The 16,087-nt window shown below is 45.7% G+C and overlaps 1 protein-coding gene across 1 annotated transcript in view; it reads left to right on the forward strand.

The window, feature by feature from the left end:
* Positions 1-16,087, forward strand: part of wdr7 (WD repeat domain 7) — a 366,561-nt gene that overhangs the window by 222,573 nt on the left and 127,901 nt on the right. The window contains exon 21 of the mRNA XM_083642120.1: positions 738-861. Within this exon, the coding sequence (XP_083498246.1) occupies positions 738-861 (124 nt within the window). The remainder of the gene's footprint in view (positions 1-737; positions 862-16,087) is intronic.

A 16,087-nucleotide genomic window follows, 5' to 3' on the forward strand; every position in this document is an offset into this window, starting at 1 on the left:
ATAGTACACATAATGATTATGTAGTAGTATATATATAGTACACATAATGATTATGTAGTAGTATATATAGTACACATAATGATTATAGAGTAGTATATATAGTACACATAATGATTATGTAGTAGTATATATATAGTACACATAATGATTATGTAGTAGTATATATAGTACACATAATGATTATAGAGTAGTATATATAGTACACATAATGATTATGTAGTAGTATATATAGTACACATAATGATTATGTAGTAGTATATATAGTACACATAATGATTATGTAGTAGTATATATAGTACACATAATGATTATGTAGTAGTATATATAGTACACATAATGATGTTTGTCCATTTACAACATAATTTTGCAAGTCAAGAAAGTTGCGGTTTAGTTCTTAGTTTTGTATGAAACAGCTCAATCGACTACATCTCTCGTCTCGCACAATATACATCACACCAACACCAACATGGCTTGGCGGGAGAGAAAGTTATGACGTTACTTATGCGACTGGTTGTGTGTAGTCTTTCTGATTTATAACTTATAGTGCAATAGTTTTATGACAAACTGCAACTTTTTTTACTTCCAAAGGTATCTTTTAAATGGACTAACATCGCCTGTCTACTTCATGGCACAATTGAAATGGGATAAAAAAAACAAAAAAAAAACATATTTTTTCAGGCGCAATGTTTGAGTCTAGTCAATGAATCTTCTTGACCTCACTCTCTTCCTGGTGTTAGGTGCGAGAGGCGGCACAAGCTCTCTTACTAGCTGAGCTACGAAGGATCGGCCAATCAGGGCGTAAGGACACGATCGACCTGTGGGCTCCCTACCTGCCGCAGTATGTGGACAGCGTCAGCTCCCGTAAGTAAGCGGACCGTGTCAGGAAGTAAACACAGTGTCAGGAAATAAACGCACCTTGTAAGGAAGTAAACGCGCCATGTCAGGAAGTATTGTAAACACACCGTGTCAGGTAGTAAAAGCACCGTGTCAGGAAGTAAACGCACCGTGTCAGGAAGTAAACGCACCGTGTCAGGTAGTAAACGCGCCATGTCAGGAAGTATTGTAAACACACCGTGTCAGGTAGTAAAAGCACCGTGTCAGGAAGTAAACGCACCATGTCAGGCAGTAAACACACCTTGTCAGGAAGTATACACACCGTGTCAGGAAATAAACGCACCTTGTCAGGAAGTAAACACACCATGTCAGGAAATAAACGCACCTTGTCAGGAAGTAAACACACCGTGTCAAGAAATAAACGCACCTTGTCAGGAAGTAAACACACCGTGTCAGGTAGTAAAAGCACCGTGTCAGGAAGTAAACGCACCATGTCAGGAAATAAACGCACCTTGTCAGGAAGTAAACACACCGTGTCAGGAAATAAACGCACCTTGTCAGGAAGTAAACACACCGTGTCAGGAAATAAACGCACCGTGTCAGGAAATAAACGCACCTTGTCAGGAAGTAAACACACCGTGTCAGGAAATAAACGCACCGTGTCAGGAAATAAACGCACCTTGTCAGGAAGTAAACACACCGTGTCAGGGAATAAACGCACCGTGTCAGGAAATAAACACACCTTGTCAGGTAGTAAACGCACCATGTCAGGAAGTAAACACACCGTGTCAGGAAGTAAACGCACCTTGTCAGGAAGTAAACATGCCAAAGCAGGCGTTTCAGCGCTAAAATGTGGGGATAGATGGCATTATCCTATCGTCAGCAGCGCGCAATTACTTTGCGCTAAGAGCTTTGAAAAGGACGTCTTAGCGCTAAATACCTCGCTGCACTGGAGCGCACCTTAATCTCCGTGCAGCGCAGTGCAAAGTAATGAATCCCTTTTGGATATGTCATTACGCACAGCCTTGCTACGCCAGTCCATCAAATTCTGCTGCTAAAATTGGGTATTAGCAGATAATTCAGTGAGGCAATCAACTATAACTCACTGAGAAACTTTTATCACATCGCAAAGAGGGAAATGAATTGAGAAAACCTGTTGGACAATGGACATAGGCTATTCACCTTCACCTATCCCATAACCCGGAGGGTCGTTGGCACCACAGATGATCTGTCAATAAGCTCTCTCCATCTCTCTTTGTCCTCGGCACGAGTGAGTCCACTCTATTACGCATGGAGAGAGTTACAGCATATTACATGCCTCGCGCAAATAGCGATCGCGAGACGGGAATCTGATTGGTTTTGATTGATGTAATGCCCAGGCATTGCCTGGCCACACCTGTAAATAATTCTGGTACTTAAGACCGCCCAAATCCCGTTTGCACAGGCATTTTGGGGGCGCAGATGATTTTGGCACAGCTCGGATTTGCGCCTGCGGCACGTGCTGTGAACGTTTCCGCATCCCCGCCGAGAATTGCATCCCCACCATATTTCGGGGGCTGTTTTAACTTAGAAATCAGGGAGGTCACATCTACCCAGACAATTATATCACTTTTAAACGGTTACATTTCTGTATAAATCATTACAATATGCTCCCGTGAGGTGGGGATGGTGCCGGGCGGGGGTGCAAAACTCGGCATAACACCTGGACAAATGCGCAAGGCAGACCGGTATCTTCCCTGCCTTAAGGCACGATTTCAGACGGAAGCCCGTCTTTATTGTCACACGAACACTACAACACATGCATGCAGCCACAACACACACTCATGCTGACGGTGGCCGGTGAAATATGTCCTCTGCATTTGACCCATCCAGGCTTGTCCTTTCCTCCACACAGGCACACGCAAACAGGTGCGCAAGCGCAAATAGGGGATATCGCCTGTACGAAGATAGGGCCCACTGTGTCAGGAAGTAAAAGCACCATGTCAGGAAGTAAACGGACCATGTCAGGAAGTAAACGCACCATGTCAGGAAGTAAACGCACCATGTCAGGAAGTAAACGCACCGTGTCAGGAAGTAAACGCACCATGTCAGGAAGTAAACGCACCATGAGGATGTAAAGACAACGTTTAAGGAAGGAGAGTCGGAAGGAAGACAAGGAGACTAGAGATGGGATATCAGTACCGGGTGCCGATACTGACGTAATTGATATATTGGATATCGGACTGACCCCGCCAATCCAGATTCCATTCATAGCTTGCGCTGGATCATAAGCCCTCTGAAATAAAAAGCTGTGACCCTTCTCTGACCAAAATATATTTTTCCTTGAGCCTTCACGGGTGATTGGAAAAATATGATTGACCAAATTGAACAAATGTTATACTATTTTCGCTTTTGAAACAATGTTCAGTGTCAATAAAATCATAGGCAGCGCGAGGGCATCACGCATGTGAAATTAGCCAAAGCACTCATCTAACAGGTGTCTCTGCACTCCTCCACTTTCCGCCTGACATAACATATTCAGGTGTTTGTTTTTCTTTCTTGGAAATTTAAGCGAAGTTCAGCTATCAAGCCTTATATCCTTCATTGAGTGACGAGCATTAATTAGACAAACCCGACATGCTTACCTCATGCATCAAAACTTACAATATGTGGGTATTAATGATGTGTTTTGATAGTCAGTGTTTATTTATAGTTGAATTTGGGCTGCCTAGCCCCCAGGAGGGGTGTTGTTGGGTATACAGTAGTTGCTGAATTCCGAAAAGCAAAACTAAATAAATAGATAATAAAATAAATATATGGTGAAGAGGATTCCCCCACACACAGCCACTAAAATGACCAGGTGCTGGTCGGTTGCAGGAACATCATGAATACAATTAAGAAAATAACCACCACTGGAATGACTTACTGAGATTTATTTAGTGAACAACGCGTTTCACGCATAGCTATCCGCGAAAAGCATTTCCTGAGAATAAATGTATATTTGATCCATTCAAATTTGTATGACCCTCCTCTGGACTCAAATAACAGTGTACCCTCCCTGAGACTACATTTTAAAAAGCATCACCCTCCCCTATTTTCCTCCAGTGACCCCTTCCATAACCTGTTAATCCCTAAGCCTATTTTTCAGCACACCTGTTGAAAATGACATGCCCAAACTGAATGGAGTATATCTCCACAACTACAGGGTATTTTCTGAAAATTATTTTTTTCAAAAGCTAGCCAACACCTGTGAGATTGCTGTAGAAGTGTCAGCATCAATTACAAATGTACTGTATCACAGTAAAAGCAGTTGGAACATGGCAGAAAATTAGAAATTCAAGCTCCGCCCAAAAAACACACACACACTTTTGGATGAAAAGCACCTGAAAATCATAGGTTGGCAGCCAAATTCTTCTATGGAGCAGTAGACTAATATCTTATGAGTGCTTGTCTCAAAGCAAATCCTTAGAAAGTGCGTTATGGTTTGGATAACCCTCAAGCGTTATATCTGTATTTTTACTGTGTGAAATGCATCAAAAGGGCTTCTTCAAATTGCATGCAAAGCCTGGGGCGTTACGCAGAGGGATATCTCGGGAACCCCTTCGCCGATTTCGATGATTGACACCTCTATGGAAGCGTCAGAGCCAATAGAATCGACGTGAACTGAAAGAATTTACGTCAGACAGTTTTCCCGGAAATGCCGTGGACCTAACCCAAAGCTCGTGTATTCTGTGAAGATGACCACTCCATGTAAAATCCTCCAGATGGCTTTGTAAACTCGATGACTGTAAAAAAACAACACTTTAAGATGATGAAGAGGCATTAGGAGTAGCAATTAGTAGCGTTTTTATGAAGTCAAACACAACTTTTGATTGGAAAAGAGCAAAGGTAAGACATAACTTGTAGTTTTATCTGTAAAACGTTAAACACTTTTTTGCTGTTCTTTGACAGCCTACTGAGTGAGTTTTCATCTCTCAGAGACGAGCTATACTTCATTGGAAAGAGCAGACTCTTGGCTTTCGAAAGCCGTCTCGTTTGGAGAGAAAAGATTCACTCCCAAAAACAAATCACCACATAAACGCAAGCATGCACCGTTTTCTTGTTTTTGCTGCATGGTGATATTGTTGCTTGGGGTTGGAATTATTTTTCGTTTGAATACAAATGCTTGTCACAGTTTTGTAGCCACGTTTCTTCCAGACATGTTGGTGTGCTGTATGTCTACCTGCCTACTGCCTAAGCTGCTGTAGAGCGTCATTTGTGAGAGATGACAAGTGCTCGGCCCACCACCGGGCCCGCTCGGGGGGAAGAGGTTAAATAATGAGTAATAAGTAGTAGTAGTGAGCTAATAACGTTAGCAGTTAGCTAACTCAACAACATGTCCTTAGTTTCGGGGATATCTTAATCTTAGGAATATTTGGGGGGCTTTCCCATTTCACCACATCATTGAGTGCCAATGACGACAATCGTCGTCAATTCAAATACTGACGTAGAGTGCCAATGACGACGATTGTCGTCAATTGCGTTTTTTGACGGTGGGACGTGGATCAAAGCCGGATCCATCTCCTGTGAAAGTATGGTGGATGTTGAATGTGTAAAAGCTATTTTATGGACCGATTAGGTGGCGACAGTGCTCTCCAGATTAGAGAAAGGCGAGGAAAAAAGAGAGAAGAAGTCATGGGGAAACGGAAATCGCATCGGTATGCATCGATATGCATGAAGCATAACGTTAGCTGTGCCTGCAGCTGCCAATGAATCTGCTGCCACAATTGAGCCCCTCTGTGTCCGCTGCGATAGCCCATCCGCATGATTAGATGTGGAGTTGTTATTATTCTCAACTGGAAGCGATGGGAGCCGGTGACAAATACACGCGGAACGCTGTAAAAAAAGCTGGATGTAGCTCACTTTTCAGTGCAGAGCAAACTCAGCAGAGAGCCACCAGAGACACACCCACGGAGGAGGGGTTTGCAGTTGAGGGGGGGGGGTGGGGCACGCAGGGCAGCATACAACACCGACCCAGACAGACCCAGACAGCAGGACAGGATTGGCAACACAAGCTAGAATATCTGATGCCCACCAGCAGTAAATCAAGACCAGCAAGAAGTGCAACCAGCAGCGCACGCAGGGGCCAGCGCTGCTGGTTGCAGCTAAAAAATATTATTTTGCCAAACAAAATTCCTTTGTTTTCACTGTTTTATTGAAGGAACTTCTAATTTGAAACGCCTCTTTTTGCTCAAAACAACCTATCTTCTCCGGCTCATAACTAAAGAACGGAAAATTATATCAATACACTTTTTTTTGCTGATGATAGAAGAGAGTCTTATCGTTCTTTGGGCGTGTTCGGTGTTTACATAGTAATATCACACAATATTCTGTGGGCCTCGAGAAATCACTGAAAACGCTCTGAAACTCTGGCACTGGGAGCGTCCGTTCTCCAAAAGTGGCTGGCACTCAATGAGTTAATAGTTGGTTTGTTGAAATGTTTTAATAATTTTGAGCGGATCAACTGTTTTGGAAATATCTAATGACCTTTATTAATTGTTAAATTTTAATATTGTGGAGTTTTATGAACCAAGTAACTAATGCTATGAGATAATTGATCACCAAACCAGATGTCACAGTAGCTACCATGTAAAGGTGGAGGCTGCAGCTCTTTGGGAGAGTTGCCAATAGCTCTGGAATCGGTTTCGGCAGATATCCAACTTCACGTATCGGAATCGGCTCGGGACTGAAAAAAATGTTGGATTGGTGTGACGCTGACATGCAGTATACAGTATTGAATTCTAAAGTCCTTCAGATTTCTGTGTGTGTGTGTGTGTGTGTGTGTGTGTGTGTGTGTGTGTGTGTGTGTGTGTATGTTGGATTTGAACTATTGGTCAATAGAAGAGCAGACAGTAAACAAGCACTAATCCCTAACTCTGGCAAACACCCACGTAACACGCACACACACACACGCACACACGCACACGCACACACACACACACACACACGCACACACACACAGGGAGTCAAAGGCTTCGATCATCCCACCAATCCATTCAACCTTTCTCAACCTCTCTCTCTCTCTCTCTCTCTCTCTCTCTCTCTCTCTCTCTCTAATTCAGAAAAGTTTATTTTAAGATATTTCCTACAAAGCAAACTTAGACACTCCAGACAACTTTAACACAAAACTTCAGCATTCAAATTTAATCTCTCTCACTCTCTCTCTCCTATTCTCTCTCTCCCTCTCTCACTGTATCTATAGTTATTCTCTCTCCCTCTCTCACTGTATCTATAGTTAGCCCTGCTGATGGGAAGAAAGGTGAATCTCCACCTTCTTTTTACTAGAACCCGCCTTTTAAAATGCTGTGTGTGTGTGTGTGTGTTGGGGGGTGGTGGTGGCTGAAAGTGTATACGTGTGTGTATTTTAGGTTTTGATGTGGATTAGGTTCCTGTGTGTGTGTGTGTGTGTGTGTGTGTGCGTGCGTGCGCGCGCGCGCGTATGTTGCAGTGTTCAGCCTGAGGATGCTGAGGGTTTCTCAGGGGAACGGTTGTCATAGAAACGGGTGCTGGTCAGTGTTGAGTTACCACGGCAGCACCGCAGGCGGGGGATGGTGTGTGTGTGTGTGTGTGTGTGTGTGTGTTGGGGGTGGACCTGTGACCTCATGAGAGTGAGAGGAGGAAGGTTGAACGAGGGGGTGAGGGAAGGAGTGAAGGGAGGATAGAAAGAAAAAGAGGAGAGGAGGGAGAGAGGGTGGGGGAAAGGAAGGATAGAAGGAGAGAGGGGAGGAGGCAGGTTCAGTGTGTGTGTGTGTGTGTGTGTGTGTGTGTGTGTGTGTGTGTGTGTGGCTCAGCATGGAGCAGACTGGAAGGTGATTCCCACTGGTCCTGGAAGCACTGTTAATTCCGTCGACAAAACGATGATGAAAATGTCAACTATCTATTTTCACTGATGAAAACTAGACGTTAACTCAATAAAAACAAAGTTGTAATGACAAAATCTATGAGGAAATCTATTGACATTTTCGTCAACGAATAAAGACTAGAACGAAAATGTGAGAGAGGGATGAATTGGGAAGAGATCCAATCAGAAGAGAACAAGAAGAATAAGAATAAGAAGTGAAACAGTTAAATCTGTGTCTGTACGGCACTTTCAAACCTTAATACCATTCCATAATAACACATTAATACATCTTTCCAATGAGTTTGGAAATTGTAAAGAAACAATAGTTACCGTTTTCTTTGACTAAGATGAGACTAAAATACTCAGACTTTTAGTCAACTAAAACTTGACTAAATATGATAAAAACTAACGAGGACATTTTACACAGGACTAAGACTTACAAAAAAAAGAGCAAAATTAACAATACCTGCAAGTCCTGGGCTGTGGTCGAATAGTCTTTTTTTGCTTAGGAAGGTTCCTAAAGCAGATGTATGCCTCAACAGTAACGCAGGGACAAGTCTGGAAGTAGAAAAGCCATGCTGGTTCATAAGGGGAAAAGTAAAACCCATGCTGGTTCATAAGGGGAAAAGTAAAACCCATGCTGGTTCGTAAGGGGAAAAGTGAATGAGATTTCAGTAAGGGGGTTTTGGTTAAATGCATGAAATAATGTCTGTGGTTAAGAAAAGTTTATGAAGCAGCGAAGTTTGTGTTCAGCAAGATCATCTTCATGAGGACCACTTTTATGACTTTTGAAGCGTTTGAATCATCTATGGCGTAGCCACGGGTGCCAGGGTGTGCCTGTGCCACCCAAAGAGGCAGCTGGCACACCCCAAAAAGGAGGGGGGGAATAAAGTGTTTTGTTTGTTTGTCTGCAAAACACATCAGCTGTCAAGTGTCCGACTGTCCGCTGACCTATGCCTCTGTGCCCCAGAGCATCATGGGAAACTAGCTAAGCTGTCTAGTAAAGTAAACAAATGCAGCGACAAATCAAGAAGACATGAAACAGAGCTCGCTTTTAAGCTTTTTCCACAAAGGCAAGAAACGTCTCATTGACGAGGAAGATGATGACTCGTCGCCCCTCCTCCCCCTCAACAAGTGCGGCTTGTAGTGCACCTGTTCCCACACCTGTATTAGTGCTGGACAGTGGAGAGACAGACGATGATGAAGATGATGCAGCTGAAACAATGACGTTAATAAAAGCGGGGGACGCAGCCAAAAACACACCGGTGGTTTGTGCAGCAGCAGAGTCAGAGGACACTGAGAACGCTACAGATCTCTCTGCAGTAGACGAACCTGCATGCCAACCAAACTTGCGTTCTTTCCCAACTAGAACACTCATTGGAAAAAGTAGGTGAGACTTTTTTGAGATATCAAAGTGGTTTTACATGTTGCCAAAAAATACAATTTAATTGATTGCTTCTACCTGCTAATAATGAGTGTGAAAAGGAGCAAACATTGATGGTTATGGTCAGATGGTCCTATCTTTATATTCCTCTAAATCTGGCTTGAAAAGGCAAATTTTTTTGGGTTCACCCCCTGGCACACCCTGTCTTTCTGTGGCACACCCAATGTGCCAAGTCTGGCTACGCCAGTGGCGTAAATGTGTTATTTTTTAACGCAATTTTCAAAAAATGCTTCAAGCGCCAGAGAGAGCTCCATCTACTGGACCTGGGCTATTTCCTGCTTTTTACTCCGCCCCCCAATTCTGGGGAACTATAGGCTAAGTAAATGTGGTCGTCCTACTTTGTTGTGTTATCAGATGCACTTGTAAAAAGCCTATTGAAACAAAGGCCTGGAAATGAGCTCAGTGGCAGCCATGATAAGTGCAGCTCCAATTGTGTAAATGCTAAGGAAAGGAGGTAAGGAAAGGAGCTGCAATGCTTCCTCACTTAGCTCCTTTATCATAGGATACACTGGACCACGCCGACGTGCGACAGACCGGGGTTCAAACCAGGGACCTTCTTGCTGTGAGGCAACAATGCTAACCACTGAACCACCGTTCCGTCCCCTAGCCTAATGTAAGTGTGGGATTCTCTTAGCACCACGTTGTCTTTGGATCGATTTTCTGGAGGGAATGTCAGAGAATTCTCTCTCCAGGAATCAGAACATAACAAACCAGAAAGAACAAGAAGAGTTTAGGTCAGAGGAGAGGACTCCACTGACTTGGACAGTGACACCCTCTCTCTCTTCTGTGTCTGTGTGTCTGTGTGTGTGTGTGTGTGTGTGTGTGTGTGACACACGCACACACACACACACACACACACACACACAGACAACTCCTCATCTAAAACAACAACAGAGTGGTTGGTATTTGAAGGACGACACCTGCATTTATCCATTAGTGTTTACTGCTGAGGAAATGTCACCGACTCAGTGACCAAGTCTGAGTCTAACAGCAAGGGACTGACACACGCGCGCACACATGCGCACACACACACAAACACACACACACACACACACGTACAGCAGTAGGCATGGCTGACCTTTCAGCTGTACTGGATGTGTTTAAAAGGCTTTAACACAAAGGAGAGAGAGAGAGAGAGACATTAACCTCCACTCAACAACACAAGTTACACTCAGAAGGCTCTTTCACACACAGATCGCGCAAAATTGCAGTTCAGAAGGCCCGCAAAGCCAGCAGCCTCGCCACAGAAATTGCTTTCACACAGAGCCAAGCAGCACGGCCACATTCCCGTCCTGCGGTGTGCTTTCAGGCGTCAGCCACCACTCACGGATTGAAAGGCGAGCGGAGGCATTTTCACTCAGCTCCTCGCCCAAATGAATATTTTCATAGGTTAGTGTAGCCTAGCCTACTGTATGATGAACAAATTCATTCAACAACCAAACATCGCTGATGTATGCCAGCCAACGAGGTCGCAGCTGTGGTTGTTAAGGATAAGCTGATAAAGCTGCGCTCGTTAAGGATCAGATAAAACACGAAAGTGTTATCCACATGCATGGTAACAAGGCTTTCAATATTCATCTGATCGACTTTATGCATCACAGACACACCATCATGTAGCCTATTAGGTAGGCTACAAGGCTAATTCTTATCTTTTGGTTCCAGTTTTTCGTAAAGCAAATTATTCCCATCAAGTAGCCTAATTAGGGGGCGTTCTGAAAGATAGCTGCAGTCTGCATAACGTTCGTCGGGGGAATAGTATAGGCTATAAATGCACATGACTACTTAACGTTAGTAGTTTTTGTAAGGGAATGCACAGAGCTGATTTCGAGAGGGAATAACCTCAGACCAACTCGCCACAGACAGCTATAGTCTTCTGAAGCTTATTATTATATCCGTTAATTTGACCTAATGTCAACATCGTTTGAGCATAAAGCCTAACTGCACGGAGCATTCCTCCTGGCGTCCCTGCAGTCATGATTGTATAGGCTACTTTTTTTACTTTTACTCGTGCACTTTCTTGATACATGAGGTGATTTCCCCTGTAATTTTTTTATGAATGAGCTGACCATTCGCACCTTTTCCGGCTCGCTGCGACGACGCTTTTAAGTGGAGGCGGGTTGCCTGCTAAACCGGCGCTGTGACTACCTACCGTGGCGGGACAAAAGGCGTAAAACAATTATCCACCAACGCGCGTTCACGACTTTCACATCGGAGGCGCGAATCCTATTTTCCGTGCATTTTTCGGCTTTCAAGGCCGGTGTGAAAGAGCCTAGAGACACCCAGAGAGAGAGAGAGAAACAAAGAGGGAGAGAGACACCCAGAGAGAGAGAGAGAAACAGAGAGGGAGAGGGAGAGAGATAGAGAGACCCCCAGAGAGAGAGAGAGAAACAGAGAGGGAGAGGGAGAGAGATAGAGAGACCCCCAGAGAGAGAGAGAGAAACAGAGAGGGAGAGAGATAGAGAGACACCCAGAGAGAGAGCGATTGTATGTCAGACCCCACTTATCAGTTTGTGATGAAACGTCTCAGCATGATGATGTCATCTCTCTGTTCACTGATTGGCCTACAGCATAAATGGTTTTCAGAAAACGCTTCAAGTCATAAAAGTGGTCCTCGCTTGTGAAGATTATCTTACTGAACACAAATTTTGCTTTTGTTAACCCATTGATACCTGATGCAGCATTTGTGTGTGTATCCCTTTAAGACTTAAAGGTCTTAAAGTGATACACACACAAATTAGGGATATACACGCAAATGCTGCATCAGGTATCAATGGGTTAACTGCAGACCTTATTTCATGCAGTTAACCGACTTTCCCCATAGAGAAATCCCATTGACTTTTCCCCCTAAGAACCAGGAAGTGCAGGGACTTCTGGCTAAAGCCTACAAAAATGCATTATCCCTGCGGTACTTCATGAGGTGAGGTGGCAGTGGGTACAGGATCATGGGAAACTGAGTTCTATAGGGGAAGTAACTCGTTTACTGTTGGCTTGTTAATTGGTCCTGGATGAAACCTGAGAGTGAAGCTCTAACGTGTGGATGGAGGTGAGAGAGTTCCAGGGGCTCTCAGGGGGGAGAGAGAGGCTGGAAGCCCAGGAGAGAGCATGCGTGGCTGGGCAGGGAGAAAGGCTCGGCACGGGAGAGCTGGTCCTCACTTCACACACACGCGCACACACACACACACACACACACACACACACACACACACACACACACACACTCTTCATTACTAGTCTCACACACACACACACACACACACACACACACTCTTCATTACTAGTCTCACACACACACACACACACACTTGATTGATCAAGTCTTAAACACATGCATGCATGGACACACAACTAAACAAAGGCTCCAACATTGTTCATACGGACACACAAATGCACGCGCACACACACGCACGCGCATGCGCACACACACACACTAAATCTTAAACCTGTGTGTGTAGCAGCTGTTAGCTCTTTGATCCCACTCACTGAACAGCAGTAAACCATTTCCTCTCTCTCTCTCTCTCTCTCTCTCTCTCTCTCTCTCTCTCTCTCTCTCTCTCGTCTTTCTCTTAATGCACCTGCTTTTTTCTCTGTCTTCTCTCATGCGCAGTCGCCAGCTGCTTCTTTTCACCTGACAGCGAGTAGTTTCACCGGCAGGACGTAGCGTATGGGAGGATCACGCTATTCACCCCAGCTCCCCAAACAGGTGCCCAACTGACCAGAGGAGGCGCTATTGCATGCATACCCCACCATCTTCCCACCCACAGACACGACTAATTGTGTCTGTAGGAACGTCTGACCAAGCTAGAATGTACCGCTGCCGGGACTTGAACCCGGGTCTCCGCGGTGGCAGGAGAGTGTGTCTACCTCGACACTACCCTCCTTATCTCTGTCTTCACAGCTAAAACATCTCTCTCTCTGTCACAATCACACACGCACGCACGCGCACACAAACACTCTGTCTGCCCTGTCTCACCCTCTGCCTGCAGCTCTGTGGTAGGAGGCAGCGTCTTGGAGCTGTGTGATGTGCGGGACGCTGCACCACGGCTGGCCTGCAGGGGGCAACCAGCCCGGGCCAAACATACGTAGAGATCTAGAGAATAATTTTCTTTTTTAGCATTTATTTAGACATTTGAGGAAACTGTAGCCTTCATTCCAGTCCAACTGAGGTTACTTCAGGTTATTCCAGTTTTCATGCAAACAGCACTGTGCGATCTCCTCAACCAGATCAACAATAAACAATCACTTTATTTGCATTAACAATGTTTACAAAGTGCTTTACAGCACATCCAATAAAGCCCCAAAGCAGTGATATAAGTGTGTGTGTGTGTGTGTGTGTGTGTGTGTGTGTGAGTGTGTGTGTGTGTGTGTGTGTGTGGGGGAGGGAGGGAGGGAGGGAGGGAGGTGGTGTGCTAATTTGGCTGTCCCGTCTCACCTCTAACCCCCCTCCCTCAGGGGAGAGTGTTGAGTGACAGCTTGGCCTCTTCTTTTTTTTGACATTTCACAGGACATCTCTCGGCACAGTGACACCATGGCACTGTGACACCATGACAAAGTGACACCGTGACACCGTGGCACAGTGACACCATGGCAGAGTGACACCGTGGCACAGTGACACCATGGCACCGTGGCACAGTGACACCATGGCGCAGTGACACCATGACACAGTGACACCATGACACAGTGACACCGTGGCACAGTGACACCGTGACACAGTGGCACCATGACACAGTGACATCGTGACACAGTGACACCGTGACACAGTGGCACAGTGACACCATGACACCGTGACACAGTAGCACCATGACACAGTGACACCGTGACACAGTGACACCGTGGCACAGTGACACCGTGGCACAGTGACACCATTGCACAGTGACACCATTGCACAGTGGCACAGTGACACCATGGCACAGTGACACCATGACACAGTGACACCGTGACACCATGGCACAGTGACACCATTGCACAGTGACACCATTGCACAGTGGCACAGTGACACCATGGCACAGTGACACCGTGACACAGTGACACCATGACACAGTGACACCGTGACACAGTGGCACAGTGACACCGTGGCACAGTGACACCATTGCACAGTGACACCATTGCACAGTGGCACAGTGACACCATGGCACAGTGACACCATGACACAGTGACACCGTGACACAGTGACACCGTGACACAGTGGCACAGTGACACCATGGCACAGTGACACCATGGCACAGTGACACCATGGCACAGTGACACCATTGCACAGTGACACCATTGCACAGTGGCACAGTGACACAGTGGCACAGTGACACCGTGACACAGTGGCACAGTGACACCGTGGCACAGTGACACCATTGCACAGTGACACCATTGCACAGTGGCACAGTGACACCATGGCACAGTGACACCATGGCACAGTGACACAGTGACACCGTGACACAGTGGCACAGTGACACCATGGCACAGTGACACAGTGGCACCGTGACTTAGACTTCTCCATTTCAGCTCGAGCCTGACGGGTTCGGGCCGACAATTGATTTGGGGCGGCTTTAGCTCAGGAGGTAGAGCGGGTCGGCCAATGACGCAAGGGTTGGCGGTTCGATCCCCGCTCCCTCCCAGCTGCTGTTGTTGTGTCCTTGGGCAAGACACTTAACCCTCCTTGCCTCGTATGATTGGTATGAATGTAGACATGAATGATGGTGGTCGGAGGGGCCGTTGAGCGCCGATGTGTGGCTGCCACGCTTTCGAACCACCGGTACGAATGGTGTGAACGAATAATGATTCTGTGAAGCGCTTTGAGCACTTGGAAAGGCGCTATATAAATCCAATCATTATTATTATTATTATTATTATTATTTGTCGGGTCGGGTCGGTCTTAAACTTACTAGGATCGGGTCGGTTTACAATTTTCGGGCCCGTTGAGAACTCTACCGTGGCTCACAGTACTCTCTGTGCTTGGCGTTTGAAGGTGCGTTTGTTTGTCTTTGACGCTCGACGACCGCGTAACACCCGTTAACACCGCCTACCGCGGCGAGCCTGCGTCCAGCTACAGAAAGTGACAGAACAGAAGGCCTAGGCAGTCACATGTGTGGTGGAGAGGAGGGGCAGCAGAGGGGCCTGCAGGTTAACAAGGCATGCTGGGAGCAATGTGTCATGGCCGACATGACAAGCCTGACCTTGGAGCAGAGCACAAGGCCACCCCCCCCCCCCCACCCCCATTCCTCTTTCACCCTGGTCCCCCCCCTCTCTCTCTCTCTCTCTCTCTCTCTCTCTCTCTCTCTCTCTCTATGTATCTCCATCTCTCTCTCTCTCTCTATGTATCTCCCTCTCTCTCTCTCTCTCTCTCTCTATGTATCTCCCTCTCTCTCTCTCTCTCTCTCTCTCCCTCTCTCTCTCTCTCTCTCTCTATCTCCATCTCTCTCTCTCTCTCTATGTATCTCCATCTCTCTCTATCTATGTATCTCCATCTCTCCCTCTCCATCTTTCTCGCTCTCTCCATTTCTATATCTCTCTCTCCATCTCTATATCTCTCTCTCCATCTCTATATCTCTCTCTCCATCTCTATATCTCTCTCTCCATCTCTATATCTCTCTCTCCATCTCTATATATCTCTCTCTCCATCTCTATATCTCTCTCTCCATCTCTATATCTCTCTCTCCATCTCTATATATCTCTCTCCATCTCTATATCTCTCTCTCCATCTCTATATCTCTCTCTCCATCTCTACATCTCTCTCTCCATCTCTATATATCTCTCTCCATCTCTATATCTCTCTCTCCATCTCTATATATCTCTCTCCATCTCTATATCTCTCTCTCCATCTCTGACATATTGTACATATTTTTGCAAGCCAACCCAGAAGTCATGCACTTCCTGCTCCCCTCCTCAGCAAGTCAAGGGGATTTTGGGTGAAATGGATGAAATGACATAAGGTCTGTGGTTAACCCATTGATACCTGATGC

This window comes from Poromitra crassiceps (genome assembly GCF_964638095.1).
Source record: "Poromitra crassiceps genome assembly, chromosome: 8".
NCBI lineage: Eukaryota > Metazoa > Chordata > Actinopteri > Beryciformes > Melamphaidae > Poromitra > Poromitra crassiceps.